This window comes from Mercenaria mercenaria, chromosome 12 (genome assembly GCF_021730395.1).
Source record: "Mercenaria mercenaria strain notata chromosome 12, MADL_Memer_1, whole genome shotgun sequence".
NCBI classification, from domain to species: Eukaryota; Metazoa; Mollusca; class Bivalvia; order Venerida; family Veneridae; genus Mercenaria; species Mercenaria mercenaria.
In genome coordinates, this window is record NC_069372.1 from 22,057,879 (window position 1) to 22,074,588 (window position 16,710).

The window sequence follows — 16,710 nt, forward strand, 5'->3', positions numbered from 1 at the left end:
CTGTAACAGCATGACCCACAGGACTAGTCTGCCTCTACCAGTAAAATGCTGTTAGGTAATTTACTACCAATCAGTCACCAGTAAAGCTCCATTAGGTAATTAACTACCAATCAGTCACCAGTAAAGCACCATTTTACTACCAATCAGTCACCAGTAAAGCACCATTAGGTAATTTACTACCAATCAGTCACATATAGGTCCAAATGTTACAATAAAACAGTTACAGTCATTTCATTAAGTATTAGTTATCTTGAATATGAGTTCTTTTCAAAATGATATATTCAGTTACAAATTTATGGTCAAATCTCTATCAGCGTTAACTTCCCTGCATGAACTGGCAGCCGGACATTCTCTGTTTGGAGAGAGATCTGCCTTTAAGACAATTTATTTTGTTAGGTTTAACGTCGCACTGACACAATTATAGGTCATATGGCGACTTTCCTCTTTGATGGTGGAGGAAGACCCCAGGTGCCCCTCCGTGCATTATTTCATCACGAGCGAGCACCTGGGTAGAACCACCGACCTTCCGTAAGCCAGCTGGATGGCTTCCTCACATGAAGAATTCACCGCACTGAGTGAGACTCGAACCAACATCGATGAGGGGCAAGACAGTGATGCATGGCAAAACAACATACAAATTCATGACAACCCAACAATATAAATTTTCATCATGCAAGATGGTATCTGTACTTAATATATTGGTAATCTTGAAAGCAAACACAAGGAATTTTACGTCAGTAAATACAAACTTTATGTACCAATATCATACCTGTTCATTTGTAGTACGTCCTCTGGAAACAAGAACTATATGGAACCCTGTTAGACCTCCGACAGGAATAATTAAAAGTCCTATTACACACATTACAACTATACTGAAATAGAAAAGAGAAATTACAAAGATATCAAATGACAGTGTGTTCGACTATTTGAAACTCTTCCCTATAATACTTATACACAAAACTGGCTTTACCAAACTTTTTGAGTTGAAAAAAGGGGCATAATTTTGTAAACACTCAGTCTGTCAAGTGAAACTTGGCTCAGAATTATTACTTCATGATGCCAAAGATATATGAAGAGTATGAAAGCATTCAGCACAATTCTGAAGAAACCTGCTTACAAGCAAAACTGTTACAAAAATTTCCAAGTGAAGAAGGGGCATAATTCCGCCAAACTGTAATCAAGAGTTATGAAACCTGCCACCTGAGATCATCCCATGATGCAGAAGACTTGTGTACAATTTGAAAACATTTGGTAAAATAGTTTCTGTGAAACATTCTTAAAAGGAAAACTTGCACAAAATTTATAATTTTAAAAAGGGGCATAATTCGGACAAAAAATGCTATTAGACTTATGTAACTTGTCCTGTGAGGTCATCTCATGATGTCCAAGACATTGTGTGAACTTTGAAAGCCTTTGTCCAAGTAGCTTTTGAGAAACTTTCTTCCATTCAAATGTTTGTGAAACTGGTGGAAAGGTAATGACAAAAGCTACATGTATATAATTACCAATTGAAAATCAAATCAAAATCAAATAGTCATGCTAAAACTATGTCAATATTTTACTACTGTTGAGATGAAGGATTTGACCTGTGAAACACATGATCCCTTAATTTGAACTTCTGAACACTGCAAGCCTACTCGTGAATAACTCCACCAACGGCAAAGATAACAATAACAAAGTCATTTCAACCTGCCCGCTTAGCTCAGTAGGTAGAGCGTCGATCTACCGATCGCGGGGTCGTGAGTTCGATCCTCGGGCTGGGCATATGTTCTCCGTGACTATTTGATAAACGACATTGTGTCTGAAATCATTAGTCCTCCACCTCTGATTCATGTGGGGAAGTTGGCAGTTACTTGTGGAGAACAGGTTTGTACATGGTACAGAATCCAGGAACACTGGTTAGGTTAACTGCCCGCCGTTACATGACTGAAATACTGTTGAAAAATGGCGTTAAACCCAAAACAAACAAACAAAGCCATTTCACTGGTTCACAAGGTTTGCTGCAGTCAGTTTTTCATCTCTACTTTGGAACATTTTTAGGAATATTTTACAGTTACATCACGTTCTTAAGGGATATTCAATCAAAACCAAGCAAAGTGTAGGAAGACTTTACAACGTCCTAGATGCAATACAAACATTTCACCATAGAATCTATAGCATAAATCTACGATACATTTTTAACTTACCTTTCTTAAGTATGAATTTCAGTAGCTGTTTCTAAGCAACACAGTCAACAAAGTAAGGTTTTCATTAATGTATAATGAAAACAAAAAATTACTGACTGCAACATTTCAATCCAATCTTAAGTGTACCCTTATCGACTATGATGAATTTTTAATGGCCTCCAACAAAACAAACAACTGCATCTCATTGATGTTATTTTAGACTACAAATATAACACTGAGCAGTATTAAGATGATAAAGTTACAGAGGCATGAAGGATTTAATGTTACTTTTTGATTTCCCACAAGGAAAATCATTCTGTGACATTATGCCATTTCTACAGATTGAAATTCCGGGAATGAATTCTACAGAATCCATTCAACACTTGCAGAACGGAAAACAAAATAAATAAAAACCTTTTTTCTTCTAAAAAGAAATTCTGAAATCGACTAATTCTATGTCGGAAATTTATTTCAATGAAAGCTGACTTGAGAACGCTTCTTTTACTTCCAGACATATAGCAAACTAAATTACCTCTTTTATTCTTTATTATAATGTTAATTAAAACAAGAAAGCCATGGTTCACCCTATACCGCTCACCTGATTGTCACAGTTCAAACAGGTATAACTAGAAACATTTCTTCCAAATAAACTGGCCTACAGATTCAGGAGATTTTTCAAAGGTTTCCATGTAACCATTTAATTAATGGAAACTTGGACCTTCACCTGTGGGTCATGTTTGTTTGTCTTTGAAAAATCAACTGGCTTCTAGCAATTTTAGCACAGGGTCACAGAATGTACATTTCTGTAAAATAATTTTAAAATCTGTCCAGGAATTAGATATTGTTTGAAGATTTTTCAATTTTTAGCTGAGGCAGCCATTTTGTTTTGACGAATCAGAATAATTTAAACAATCTTGATAGTCACCCAAGGATCACTTGTGTGAAATTATTTACAATGGGGCCAGCAATTTCTAACAAGAACATTTTCAAAAAGTTTCCACCATATACATACATATAGGAAGAAGGGACCATGCACTGTATTGGTAAAGTTTTCTGACAAATCAAAATAATCAGAACAATCTTAGTGCAGAGCCACAGACAAATAATTTGTGTGATGTTTTTTTTTAAATTTGGGCCAGCAGTTTCTGAAGAGATTATTTTTAAAATTTCAACTATATTTTCTATATATGAAAAGGTGACCATGCCCTCTGGCAGCCAAGCTTTTTGACAAATCATAATAATTCAACGACCAATACAGGCCGAAGGTCACTCAAGGAACATTTCTATAAAATCACTTCAAAATCAGAGGAGTGGTTTAGGATTGCCTCTATTTTTAGCTCTAGAGGCCCCTATGTGTATTAAACCAAGCAGAACCATTTGTTCATGAACAAAGTTGGAAGAAAACCATCCAAGTAGTTTCCAGGTATATCTTCTAAATTTCACCAAATGGTTTCTGAGATGTCATTTGAAAAAACAAAATACTTCCTGAAGACGGACATTGAGCAACCATGAGGATGTTATGCTTCGGTGAGCTAAAAAGCAAGAGATAATTAAACACTTACCAAACAATATTTCCTATAGAAGCCATATTGTCTTTATGATTTAGCACATGTAGAAGACTTAAGGTAAACAAGGAAACCATTAAGATGCTTAGTGACAACAGGAAAAGGAAAAAAAATCTGTAGTTTCTTCGTCCTATACAATTGTTCACCCATGGACAGTGATGATCAAATGTCTGGAAAACAAAAACAATCATTGTTAAAATTTTCATTTAAGCATGAAATAAACCATTCCATATCAAATACTGTTGAATAATGTATGAATATTTCTAAAAGAAACATTCCGAACTGTACATCATAACCTTGAAACAAAATCTGAATAAAATTTTTTTTTGGTGGGTTTAACGTCCCACCGACACAATTATAGGTCATATGGCGACTTTCCAGCTTTTGATGGTGGAGGAAGACCCCAGGTGCCCCTCCGTGCATTATTTCATCACGAGTAGGCACCTGGGTAGAACCACCGACCTTCCGTAAGCCAGCTGGTTGGCTTCCTCAGATGAAGAATTTGACGCCCCGAGTGATTTGAAGTCAGCGACCTTAACCATTCGGCCATGGAGGCCCCTAATAAATGAACTAGACCTACTTGTGTGTTTGGTATCATTTAATGTTATTTTTCTACTTTTCACCACTATTTAGATTATGTAATGATGGTCAGTTAATGTAACCAGTGTTCATGGATTCTGTACCAGTAATAACTTATCCTTGTTAGTTATTATGTTTGTAAAAAACAAATATGCCCCCAAAGAAAACCTTTCAGAGGCAAGCAGATATGTAATTTTGTATGCTTTGAGCTTGACCTTGTGATTATACGACTCAAAAACAACTGGAATCATCTATTGACTTATATGATTTGACTACAGGCAAACACCCAAAGGAAGATTGTATTTCTAACATGACAACCAAAGCAAGGCGTGAACCTGAAAACATGAGTGTCAAATGATTCAGTTAGCAACCATCAGTATCGGGCCATTGCAGCACGCACCTCCCCCCCATTAGACCTCTGATTTCTGTCAGCAGAATGCATGCTTTAAATAATTTCATCACAAGCGGGCACCTGGGTAGAACAACCAAACTTCCGTAAGCCAGCCGGATAGCTTCCTCACATGAAGAATTCAACGTCCCAAGCGAGACTCGAGTGTGTGTGTGTTCGGGTTTAATGTCTTTCTCAAAAAATTTTCAGTCATATGAACGATGGTGTCTACTTGTAGCAGTGAGCACAATGCCCAACTTTATAGTGCTGCCTCACTGGTATATCACGCCGTAGACACATGACATGATACCCCACCCAATCACATTATACTGACACCGGGCTGACCAGTCCTAGTACTATCCTCTTAATGCTGAGTGCCAAGTGAGGAAGCTACTTGTACCATTTTTTACGTCTTTGGTATGACGCGGCCAGGGATCGAACCCACGACCTCCCGCACTCGAAGCGGACACTCTACCACTAGGCTATCGAGCAAGGCTTGAACCAACATTGGTGAGGGGCAAGTGATTCTAAGTCAGCAGCCTAACCCACCAGCCACGGAGGCCCCCACTTAATTGAAATAATTATAAATCAAGGACAAATAGTGCACAAAGTTTGCTTTTAGATATTAAATATTTGCATTTTCTATTACATTTCTTTTTCAGAGCAATGTTTTTGTTGTCTTTATATCCAGAGATCAATAGAAAGCTTAGTTATCCAGATGCAATATAAATCTTTCAAACTAGCAAAACAAAATATCTACTACTTCCTTGCCATCATGCTAATAAAATATTTGGACTGAAATATTTAACGTTTACCCTGCTAAATTTCTAAAATGGACTGGTCTATCATTCAATTTGGGCAGTACCATTTATTATTTGAAGAGGTATTCATTGAAAATGTACTGAGTGAATAGTGAAAAGTGCAGACCATGATCAGCCTGCATGGACGTGCAGGCTGATCTTGGTCTGCACTGGTCGCAAAGGCATAATCACTTGCTGGCAGCAGGCTAAAGGTTAAGATTGACCAAGGAATTAAACATATAGCAACTGGGCAGCAGGGCCTAGTAATGATGAATCAAATGGCAAATAAACATACTCTAGATAGCAAACTAAACAGTTAGATGCTATATTAAAGTGAAATTTGTCTTCCTAAAATCCACCAGGCCAGATAACTGTATTCAGTGAAGCTACATAGCACTCACGTCTATCTAAGTCTTGGTCCATTTATAAATATTGATCATCTGACTTACTTCTGCAAGACATATGAAAATTCCTAATTTTTGTTGGCAAATAAACCAATAATGTATGCTTACATAAAAATATGAAGTCTTTTAAGGTCATCTTTGTTTATTCTATATATATCTTTGATCAGATTACTTATGTTTTCACTTGATCCACTTTGAAAATATTTTCAGTTTTAGTTAAAGAACTCACTGTAAAACATCCTTACAACAGTTTTTCTGGATGATGACTGCACATCACTTGTATCATGTATTCAGTTTACTCCATCATATTTAGAGTTGTCGTTTAGAACATAATTTCATCATTTGATAGTGAACATGCATGCATGAATGTTTTCAGATATCACTGAGTCTGATGATGGTTGACCTATGTAACTAAAACTAAAAGTCCATTTCTCAACAGTGAACTATGTTATATATATATATATATATATATAGTAGAGAGAATTTATACGAACTAAATCACCACCACAATATACCAGACCAATTACGGCAAAGCGCCTAGCAATACAAACGAACTCGTATATGCCACAGCAAGTCAACTAACACAATAAGATTAGTTTCGATGCTGCTTTATATACGAGCCCGAATTGTACTACACATTCGTACTGGTTCAACATTTGCATATATATACTCAAATCTCTGTTTTCATGTCTCGTAAATCAGTAGTGACATTTTAGTCTTTTTAACTGATTGGGACCAGAGAAGCTTTATTTTCTCTCTCTGAAAGTAAACTGGATCTCGTGGATACATTGAATATATACAGAGATAATTTGCATTACGGGATATATAACTATATTCAGAACAGTTGACTTTCCCATACGTGAGTATATATATATATATATGTGCTAAGTACTTGTACAGTATGTTTCTCATGTAGGTGTTCATTTAAATATCAATTATCACTCATATAATTGATGTTTTTGTCACAATAAACAGCATTTTCTTTTGAATTTGGAGTCATTTTATTTCCCACTATTTCCCAGAATTTCCTACTTTTTGCAATTTTAGTATTTTCCAGGACGGCAATTCCCAGTAAATACCAGTGGAAAATCCCACCCCTGGGATATGGCTGTGGAAATGCTTAACACTAAAATACATGTTGGTTTATCTTTATTTCCTTCCCTTTCACATATATTCCTACTACTGTACACAACAGTGACCTAAGAATAGCCTAACAACTCTTTACACAGCTTGACAACTGTATTTATATCAATTATTGTTTCAAACAGAAATACACTGGAAAAATAAAAGAGTCATGCTGTCTTCTGGTTTATTTTGCTGCTTTACCATGATGTTCACACTTAACAACATGTTTAATTAAGAATTATTGATCTGTTTTATATTTCTATATTTAAACCTGTATTCACGTGCTTTTATGCAAGAACAACATGAAATTTGATCTCAAATGAAGCCTTATGATCTTCACACCTTGCAATGCAAGCATCACAGAAGCCTGTAATGATTTTTACACCTGGTATCAACCAGAAACTTCAATAATCATATATCACCTGCTAAACAAGAGTTGTCTGATGGCAGCACGCTAGACTATTTGAAGCCTGTCCTTCTATTACTAGCTTAACCCTTAGCCTGCTAAATTTCTAAAATGAACCGGTCCATCATTCAATTTGGGCAGTACCACTTATTATTCGAAGGGGTGTTCACTGAATATTTAACGAATAGCGAACAATGCAGACCATGATCAGCCTGCACTGAGGCTGATCTTCGTCTGCACTGGTCGCAAAGGCAGAATCAATTGCTGGTAGCAGACTAAAGCTTAAATACAAAAACTTTAGAAAAAATTTCTAAGTTAAACAAAAGGTCTGCAAAGCGGGGCAATATACACAGGTCTGAAGTTCTAGCTCAGTGGAGAAAGTAAAATTCAAAGAATTTTTGGGGGGCGTGCATGTCACAAGCGGAATGTAATGTGCCTTGGGTGGGGTTTTAGGAGGTTTTGTACGTGGTGGTGATGGAATACTAAGTCGCTAAAACTGATTTGGGGTTGATAGGGAATATGACAGACAGACGAACAGGCAGGTGTCATCACAAAATTTGTTGTATTTTTTTTTCGAAATCAGCGCATGAAACAGTGCATGACTTTGCTAAAATGTAAGCCAAAGTTATGAAACTTGCCATGTGAAATCAGCCTATGATGCAAAAGACATTGGAGGAATCTGAAAACATTTGGTCAAGTAATTCCTGAGAAACATGCTTACATGCAAAACTTTCATAAAATTTCTGTTAAATTTTAAAAAGAGCATAATTTTGACAATACAAGGAAATGGTATTCTCCATTATGTGATGCTATGACAAAAAAGTGCGAGTCCTGCAAGGGCAACAGAAAAAGACGTTTGTATGAAAAGCGGGAGGTGGGTTACTAAGAGTAAGAGTCTTCTTTTGAAACTTCAATAAATATTAATCAACATAACAATGATCAGACTCTTGAACAAAAATGCATTTGGGAGCCTGACTAAATTTTATGTTTTCAGGAATACTGGTTTTCATGGGAATAATTTATATAATCAAATGTTCTGGCTACTACAAATCTAATTGTTACCTCTATACATGTGTTACAAACACTACAGTGTGAGCATCTAGGTGGTCTATAAAACTGGCATGTTGTGCACCATTTCATTCTAACTGTAATCCCTTTTATTTCAACATTCTTGTACAGTGGCGCCCGGAAATCATCGTCTTTAATTTCATCTTCATGTGCTGTAAATTGATAAAAAATCAGGTGACTAGTTCTATCCAAGTAAAAGACAGACACTGTTTAAGCCATGTTATACATAATCTAGACATCAGTCAAGTAAACAAGGGTAACCCTTAACACTCTTTCTGTTTACAAAGAGTTTGTTTAATACGTATCAACTCTGGGAGTTACATGTAGGATCCATTTAAACAATCCTTTCTAACTGTAAATCTACATTTAGTCATATATATATAACAGTAATACACATATCTTGGAATGTTTGATGCAAGGTTATCTGAACAGACAGACATTTAGGAATTCTATCTATAAGTATAACTATATATCCTGCACCTACACCAAAGGCCCATCCACACGGTGACACCCTCATACACACACACACACTCTCCTCAACACCCACTCGACAATAAAGCCTCAATTTTATCAGACTGAGTTTAGACTCGTTTATATTCAAAATTAACAGAGACAACATGGAAATGATATCACTTATATATATATATATATATAGGTATTAAAGTATTCATGCAGGTCAGTCTACACTTATTTGAAATCAATACAAGAAAATTCAAAAGATAAAAAAAATTATGTAACCTACCTTTTGGATATATTCCAGGGTCCATGAAAGTGGCAAGTCCGAAGTTTGCGATCACAAAAAGAGTGAGAAGGCCAACATAGATGGGTAGTCCAATGCTGATTGACAGCAGGTAGGGAAACCTGTTGAATTATAAAACAGAATAAACAAGACCAGACTTCACAAAATATGCCTGTCTAATATTCAGTTATGTATCATGAGATATTATGCCCACAAACATCGTCACCAAGTTTGGTGAAGACTGGATGAAAACTGTTTGACTTAGAGGGCAGACAAGGCTAAATTTGCAGATTTCAAGTAATTCAAGGGCCATAATCCAAGAGTGCCTGGAGCAATTTGGGTGGTTATCTAACTTGGCCAAGATATCATGCCCACAAACATTGTCAGCAAGTTTGGTGAAGATCAGATGAAAACTGCTCCACTTAGAGAGCGCACATGCTTTTGGACGCCGACCGCCAACGGGTGTTCACATACAATACGCACTACTCTTTTAGAGATGGACGTATAAAAACTGCGCTGTGTTAAAGTTTTAACAAACTGCGAAACTTATACTGTGAAATAGATATCCATGGGGGACTAATCATTGATTTCGGGATTAGGACAATGTGCAAAATTAAACCTCAAAGAACAAATAAATGTCATATTCATTTAACCTTCAAAGATTGAAATCCACAAAATATCAATTTTAGCCAAAACCAGAAAATTTCATGCCCATGATATTAAATGATTTGACAGAAGTTCCTTTATCTTTACCTAATGACAAAGAAGTCAGGAGTTGGGTAAGAATGAGTTTACTAAACAAGAGCTGTCAGTGAACAGCACGCTCGACTATTCTCAGTGCTTGATAGCATAATATAAGCTATTCATAAGTAAGACTTTAACATTACAATAAGCATATTCTAAGTCGAAAAGGGGCCATAATTCAGTCAAAATGCTTGATAGAGTTGCCTCCTCCTTTTTACAGACTGGGGTCATGATGGTAAACAAGAACAGTGAACTTGCCTATTCCGAACCAGTCTGTAAATTGACTCATTTCCAAGTTTTTAAGCAGCCGTCGCACATACGTCAAGAAAAAATGTAAGCTATGTTTTGGTTTTATATCTAATACATTAAACTAATAATTAATTGCTGGTAAATGTTCAAGTTATTCTTACATAATACATATTTACAACATTGTCCAAATGCTATATTTTTTCTTATGTGGAAATTTGACGAATGTTAATAAAAATGTCAGATTCAAAGAGCGCTTGTGTTCTAGTTTTTTAATGAAATGAAACGGAAGGGAGATTAAAAAGAAGGAAATTTTATGCTCTTTCCACTCATGTATCCCACATTAAAAACAATTTGTCCATTGAAATGCCTAAAGAGGAAATATAGATGGCTTACATTGTGCCTATTACAAATCACACATTTTCAGTTCTGTTCTGCTGCATGTTGTTTAAAGATTGCAGAAAAAATATCGATTCAGTGTGTCCAAAATATTAATTTATGTTATTGTTTTTACCCATGGCCAGATGTTAAAGAAAAAGGCGGAGGTATTATTATACAATGTGGCTATTTAATTCACATAAAGGACAAGACCGCCCACATGTCTGTTTTAAAACAGAATATTTCAATAATGCCAAAGAAGGATGTCATGCCTATCGTTTTAGTCATTTAATTGGCCTTAAATGCGACTATTTCTATTCCTGACATAAAATAATTTCAGTTTTCGATTCAAGATGGTAGTTTTATGTTGTTGTGGATAGTAGTAAGAAAACCATTTCAGGTCATTTGTGGTGATTCGGAAAAGGCGAGTAGGACCCGGTTTACGCACAGAACCAGTCTGATCAATTACAGAAATCTGTTACAAACAATGTTTTGTTTCGAATTTCTTTTCACATTATTTTAATCGTGACTAATTTGTCCAGCATTTAAAATGAAATTTATATCTAAAATATAAACTTGACGAAGTAAAACGATAAAAAATTAAAAACTGGTTCGGAATGGGCAAGTTCGCTGTATGCAAAATTTGAAAGCAATATCTCAATGGACTTTGAAAATATTTGGGGTGGTACGCAAACTTTAACTTTGTGTGATGCTGACACTCACGCCGGGGCGAGTAGGATAGCTCCCCTATTCTTCGAATAGTCGAGCTAAAAAAATAACATCCGAAAGTGACAACAGGAGAAACTAGAGCTATCACTACAAGTGATTCATACCCACACAAAACTGCATTGATAGAGAAAATAGGAACATTTGTGATTTCTTGTTAATATTATCAGTAAAGAACTATGTTAAACTCTAGGTGAGTTATGGTTACCTTAGATACCCGTGTATAATGCACACCAAAGTTCATGTATAATGCGCACCAAAATCCTGGGAAAAAACTCTGTGGTCAATTTCAAGGTAAACTGAACACGAAAGTATTTTACATTGGTGTCCGTAATCAATTTTACCTCAGTAACCAAAGCTAGAGTAAATAACCATGTAGTAATCAAAGGTATATAGTGGGTAACAAATGAACACACTTGTGCAGGGGTGCACATTTTTGGCCATACTAGTATTACCACTGTATATTTCATTTCATCTAGGTACAAAGTTAACGGACTTAACAATGTTTGATAAATCAAATATATGCTACAATGCATCGAAAAAAGACGTCAAAAAAAGCTTCGATAATGTAAATGTAAAATGTCAGAACACTGAACGTTGAATGTCAAATGACAACTTTTTTCATGCCTGGGAGGAGAGCACAAAGACAGTGCTAAAATAGTCCAAATAATTTAACGTCGGAACCGATTCGGAGATATTTTCGTGATGGAAGTGTCTAGTTGTCCGGTAACCGGACGCCTAGCCTGCGTTCTAGTCGTCCGGTAACCAGAACTAGCATTTCCCCTGGCGATTTTCTAGTTGTCCGGTAATCGATTTCTCAGTGAATAAGCAGTGTTCTGGTTTAATTTTACCTGTTATTTATTTAGATATCAATACCTATCTGCAAACAGAAATTTGTTTGTATACACCTGTTACTAACAAAAAATGTTATATATGACATAGAATTAGCACTTTCATTTTCAAATTAAACTTATATTTTGTTATTTCAAAATACTGTAGTATTTTTTGAAAAGTGTAAAAATCCAAATGAAAAAAGGCCAATTTTCAGCCATAAAATGGCTTTCAATTTTTTTGGGGGGTTGATTATGTGATTATTTCTTTTTACTGCAGCATTTGAATAAATAAATGCAGTTACATGTTGTTGTTTTTTTTAAATTTACCGTGCAGCAGGCACTTTGTAAGTTTATGCTGTTCCCGTCAAGATCCATTAAATGGACCATTGATTTCATAACATACATTGAAAAATATAACGCACATTCCTTGAACATAGGAAAAATTTGTGCTAGTAAAGGTCATTTCAAACATCCTGTATTGTTTCTTTGAACACATGATAAGCAAAGAAGTAGCACTTTTCCTATCTTTTATTCTTCCTTCAATCGTCTTTGTAAGTCTTTGTAATTTTATGCTGTTCCCGTCACGATCGATTAAATGGACCATTGATTTCATAACATACATTGAAAAATACAACACACATTCCTTGACCATATGGAAATTTGTGCTAGTAAAGGTCATTTCAAACAACCCTGTATTGTTTCTTAGAACACATGATAATGATAAAAATTTCACAACGTTGCTTATTCATACAACATTTGTATACATTTTAAACATGTTAAGGGAAAAAATCTTTTTCATTTCTCCATCAATTGGTGTTTTTCTTTGTACATTGCATGGCTACGAACGTATGATTCACTAGTAAATTCTTTACATATTTTCGTATGATATGGACCTCCTTTTCGCTGTACATTGTAGCAGATTCTTTAAATGACATGACTTATTTGTAAAATCTACGAAATTATTTGATCATGGTATATCAGTTTTTCTGATACACATTTAAACTCTTTCTGTATGTTCCCATATTTATTGTTATACAAATCATCATACTACCACACCCTACACATCATTACTGATTCATTCACTGTTGCTAACAAACTGTTCAGTGACTATAATGGTAATATCTTGTATTTTTGGACCGATTTTATTCAATGCAATTTTCCATTAATTATTTTTATCAAATCAATGTCCATGTTCCAAATCGATACCGATTCCACATAACAAAGTTTTTCATTGTTGCCGATTCCACATAACAAAGTTTTTCATTGTTGTTCCTATTTTTATCAAGAGTTCACAAATTACTAAAGAAGAACATAAAGAAAAAACATGATAATCATTTTATCTGTTTTATAGGTACATGTAAATAATCAGGAAAACAATTGTGAAAAACAAGATTTTTACCTATAATAAACTTTCTCCTAGTTTAAAATTAAAGCGTTATGCCTATTCCAAAACAGTATGTACACTTTCGTCATTATTGATTTTTGCAAACTTCTGTTTTATCGGCTGAAAAGGCAGTAAATGTCTCGATAAAATTAAAAATACACTTTGGTATGTATTCGAACAAATTTCTGTTTGCAGATAGGTATTGATATCTTAATTAAATAACAGGTAAAATTAAACCTGAACACTGCTTATTCACTGAGAAATCGATTACCGGACGACTAAAAAATCGCCAGGGGAAAATTATGCTAGTCGTCCGTTTACCGGACTACTAGAACGCAGGCTAAGCGTCCGGTCACCGGACGACTAGACACTTCCTCTCGTGATAGGGCAGACTTCCTCTAATGACATTCAAATAAGAATAATGGACTAAACTAAGTTGACTCCTACAAAATCATATACAGATTTACAGGCACATACACACGTCTGAAAAAAAAAATCTCTAAAAATTACCTCCAAGTTCCCCACCCACCTGTGAAAATAAAGTTTTTGCTTACACAAATGCTATAAAAGCTCCACTGGTCCCTAATAAGATCGACCAGGCGCATACTGCTGGAATAATACGTGTTGAGCATTCGCAATTTGACATAATTTTTGGGATAAGGTTGGCTGTTAAACGGGGGAAATGTGATCAATTATCATGTTTCGGCGAATTTGGATTTTTTTTTCATCCATTGACCGTATAACACAAACTTAAATATCAAACTGAGAAAATAGTCCACTCATCACAAGATTCGGTTACAAGGAATAAATCAATAACACAAATAATGCTTGAGTCTATATTTTCTTTTTCATGCAAATGAAATATCTTTACCGAACCACAAAGTAAAAAAGACAAAGAAAACTTTGTTATTATTTTACGCGCAGGAATATTTCATTATATGTAAATACAGACATGCGCATACCCTCTACTAAACTGGTTCCCAGCCTCGCCTCATTCTCATTACAAGTTCATAGAAACCAGTCTTAAAACTGTTTAAAACCTTTTCATGCCGTTGCGGGAAAATTTTGGGACAAGCATAAATTATAGTTGGTAACAAAAAAAGTTTATATCAAAAAGACATTTTAAAAAGCAGTTGCGTTTTGGTCAAAGTTACATGCTTCTATAAAGAAAAAGAGAGTAATACTACGACCAGCTCCTTTTGTGAACAAAACAATAAAAATGCGGTTTACAAAAAGAGGATGTTATTAAATAAATATAATTGATCAGGTCGGATATCCGGGCACTTCAGCGTATCGCGTTGCGTAGCAACAAGCGGAGGTGACAGCAAACGCTAAATTGTAATTGAAAAGCGTTTAATGTTTCCTTTGTGCTGGTTATTTTTCTTTATTTAAAGTAAAATTTTGGGCAATATTAAGAAGTCAGTGAATTTATAATGTAGCATGATGTTCGAGAAATCACTCCCGAGAAAGAAATCTTTCTTTTTTAGGTTTCAGACATGATATTCATCATTAATCCATGTAAGCTACAAGGTCTCATATTTGTGACGGACTGAATGAAAATTATAATTTAAAAAATCGGAGGTCTTTACAAATAAATAAAACAGAAAATCTAGCTCATCTAATTAGGTTTCTCCATTCGTTTCACTTTTCTCGTTCTATTTTGTAGCCTACCATTAAAACAGTTCTGAAAGCCAGATAGCTTATACTGTGGTGTCAAAAGTGATTCAGTAACGCCAAATTTAATTAAATCAACACCTCTTACCTAAATTCTGATTGGTATGAGATTTAATAAAAGGTGTCATAATTTAAAGCATAATAGTACATAATGCGTAAATACTGGATAAGGGATTTTTAGCTCGACTATTCGAAGAATAAGTAGAGCTATCCTACTCACCACGGCGTCGGCGTCGGCGTCGGCGTCACACCCTGGTTAAGTTTTTCGTACCAGTCCACATTTTGACAAAGTCTTTTGAGATAAAGCTTTGAAACTTTCAACACTTGTTTACCATCACCATGTCCAGTTATAGGCAAGAGTACATAACTCTGTCAAGCATTTTGACTGAATTATGGCCCCTTTTGACTTAGAAATCTTGGTTAAGTTTTTCGTACCAGTTCATATTTTGACAAAGTCTTTTGAGATAAAGCTTTGAAACTTTCAACACTTGTTTACCATCACCATGTCCAGTTATAGGCAAGAGTACATAACTCTGTCAAGCATTTTGACTGAATTATGGCCCCTTTTGACTTAGAAATCTTGGTTAAGTTTTTCGTACCAGTTCATATTTTGACAAAGTCTTTTGAGATAAAGCTTTGAAACTTTCAACACTTGTTTACCATCACCATGTCCAGTTGTAGGCAAGAGTACATAACTCCATCAAGCATTTTGACTGAATTATGGCCCCTTTTTGACTTAGAAATCTTGGTTAAGTTTTTCGTACCAGTCCACATTTTGACAAAGTCTTTTGAGATAAAGCTTTGAAACTTTCAACACTTGTTTACCATCACAATATCCAGTTATAGGCAAGAGTACATAACTCTGTCAAGCATTTTGACTGAATTATGGCCCCTTTTGACTTAGAAATCTTGGTTAAGTTTTTCGTACCAGTTCATATTTTGACAAAGTCTTTTGAGATAAAGCTTTGAAACTTTCAACACTTGTTTACCATCACCATGTCCAGTTGTAGGCAAGAGTACATAACTCCATCAAGCATTTTGACTGAATTATGGCCCCTTTTTGACTTAGAAATCTTGGTTAAGTTTTTCGTACCAGTCCACATTTTGACAAAGTCTTTTGAGATAAAGCTTTGAAACTTTCAACACTTGTTTACCATCACAATATCCAGTTGTAGGCAAGAGAACATAACTCCATCAAGCATTTTGACTGAATTATGGCCCCTTTTGACTTAGAAATCTTGGTTAAGTTTTTCGTACCAGTTTATATTTTGTGTAAAGTGTTTGACATATGGCTTTGAAACTTTTATATCTTGTTCAGTATAATAGTCTCTATCAATAGGCAAGAGTACGTAACTCTCTCCTCTTTTTTGGCTGAATTATGGCCCTTTTTGAACTTGGAAACTGGTTCTGTTTTGTATATGTCCATGTTTTGTCAAGACTATTTGACATATGTCTTTTAAACTTTAAACACTTGTTTATCATTATG

At 35.2% G+C, this 16,710-nt stretch overlaps 1 protein-coding gene across 2 annotated transcripts in view; it reads right to left on the reverse strand.

Moving 5' to 3' along the window:
* LOC123534537 (palmitoyltransferase ZDHHC8-like) overlaps nt 1-14,302 on the reverse strand; it is a 36,806-nt gene extending 22,504 nt beyond the window's left edge. For both annotated transcript variants that reach the window (XM_045316826.2, XM_045316825.2), the window contains exons 1-5: nt 14,105-14,302; nt 9,243-9,361; nt 8,495-8,652; nt 3,728-3,900; nt 770-872 (exon numbers count right to left, since the gene is read on the reverse strand). In XM_045316826.2, coding sequence (XP_045172761.1) covers nt 770-872; nt 3,728-3,900; nt 8,495-8,652; nt 9,243-9,361; nt 14,105-14,196 — 645 coding nt within the window. In that variant the 5' untranslated portion in view covers nt 14,197-14,302. The remainder of the gene's footprint in view (nt 1-769; nt 873-3,727; nt 3,901-8,494; nt 8,653-9,242; nt 9,362-14,104) is intronic.
* Between the last annotated feature and the right edge of the window lie 2,408 nt (nt 14,303-16,710).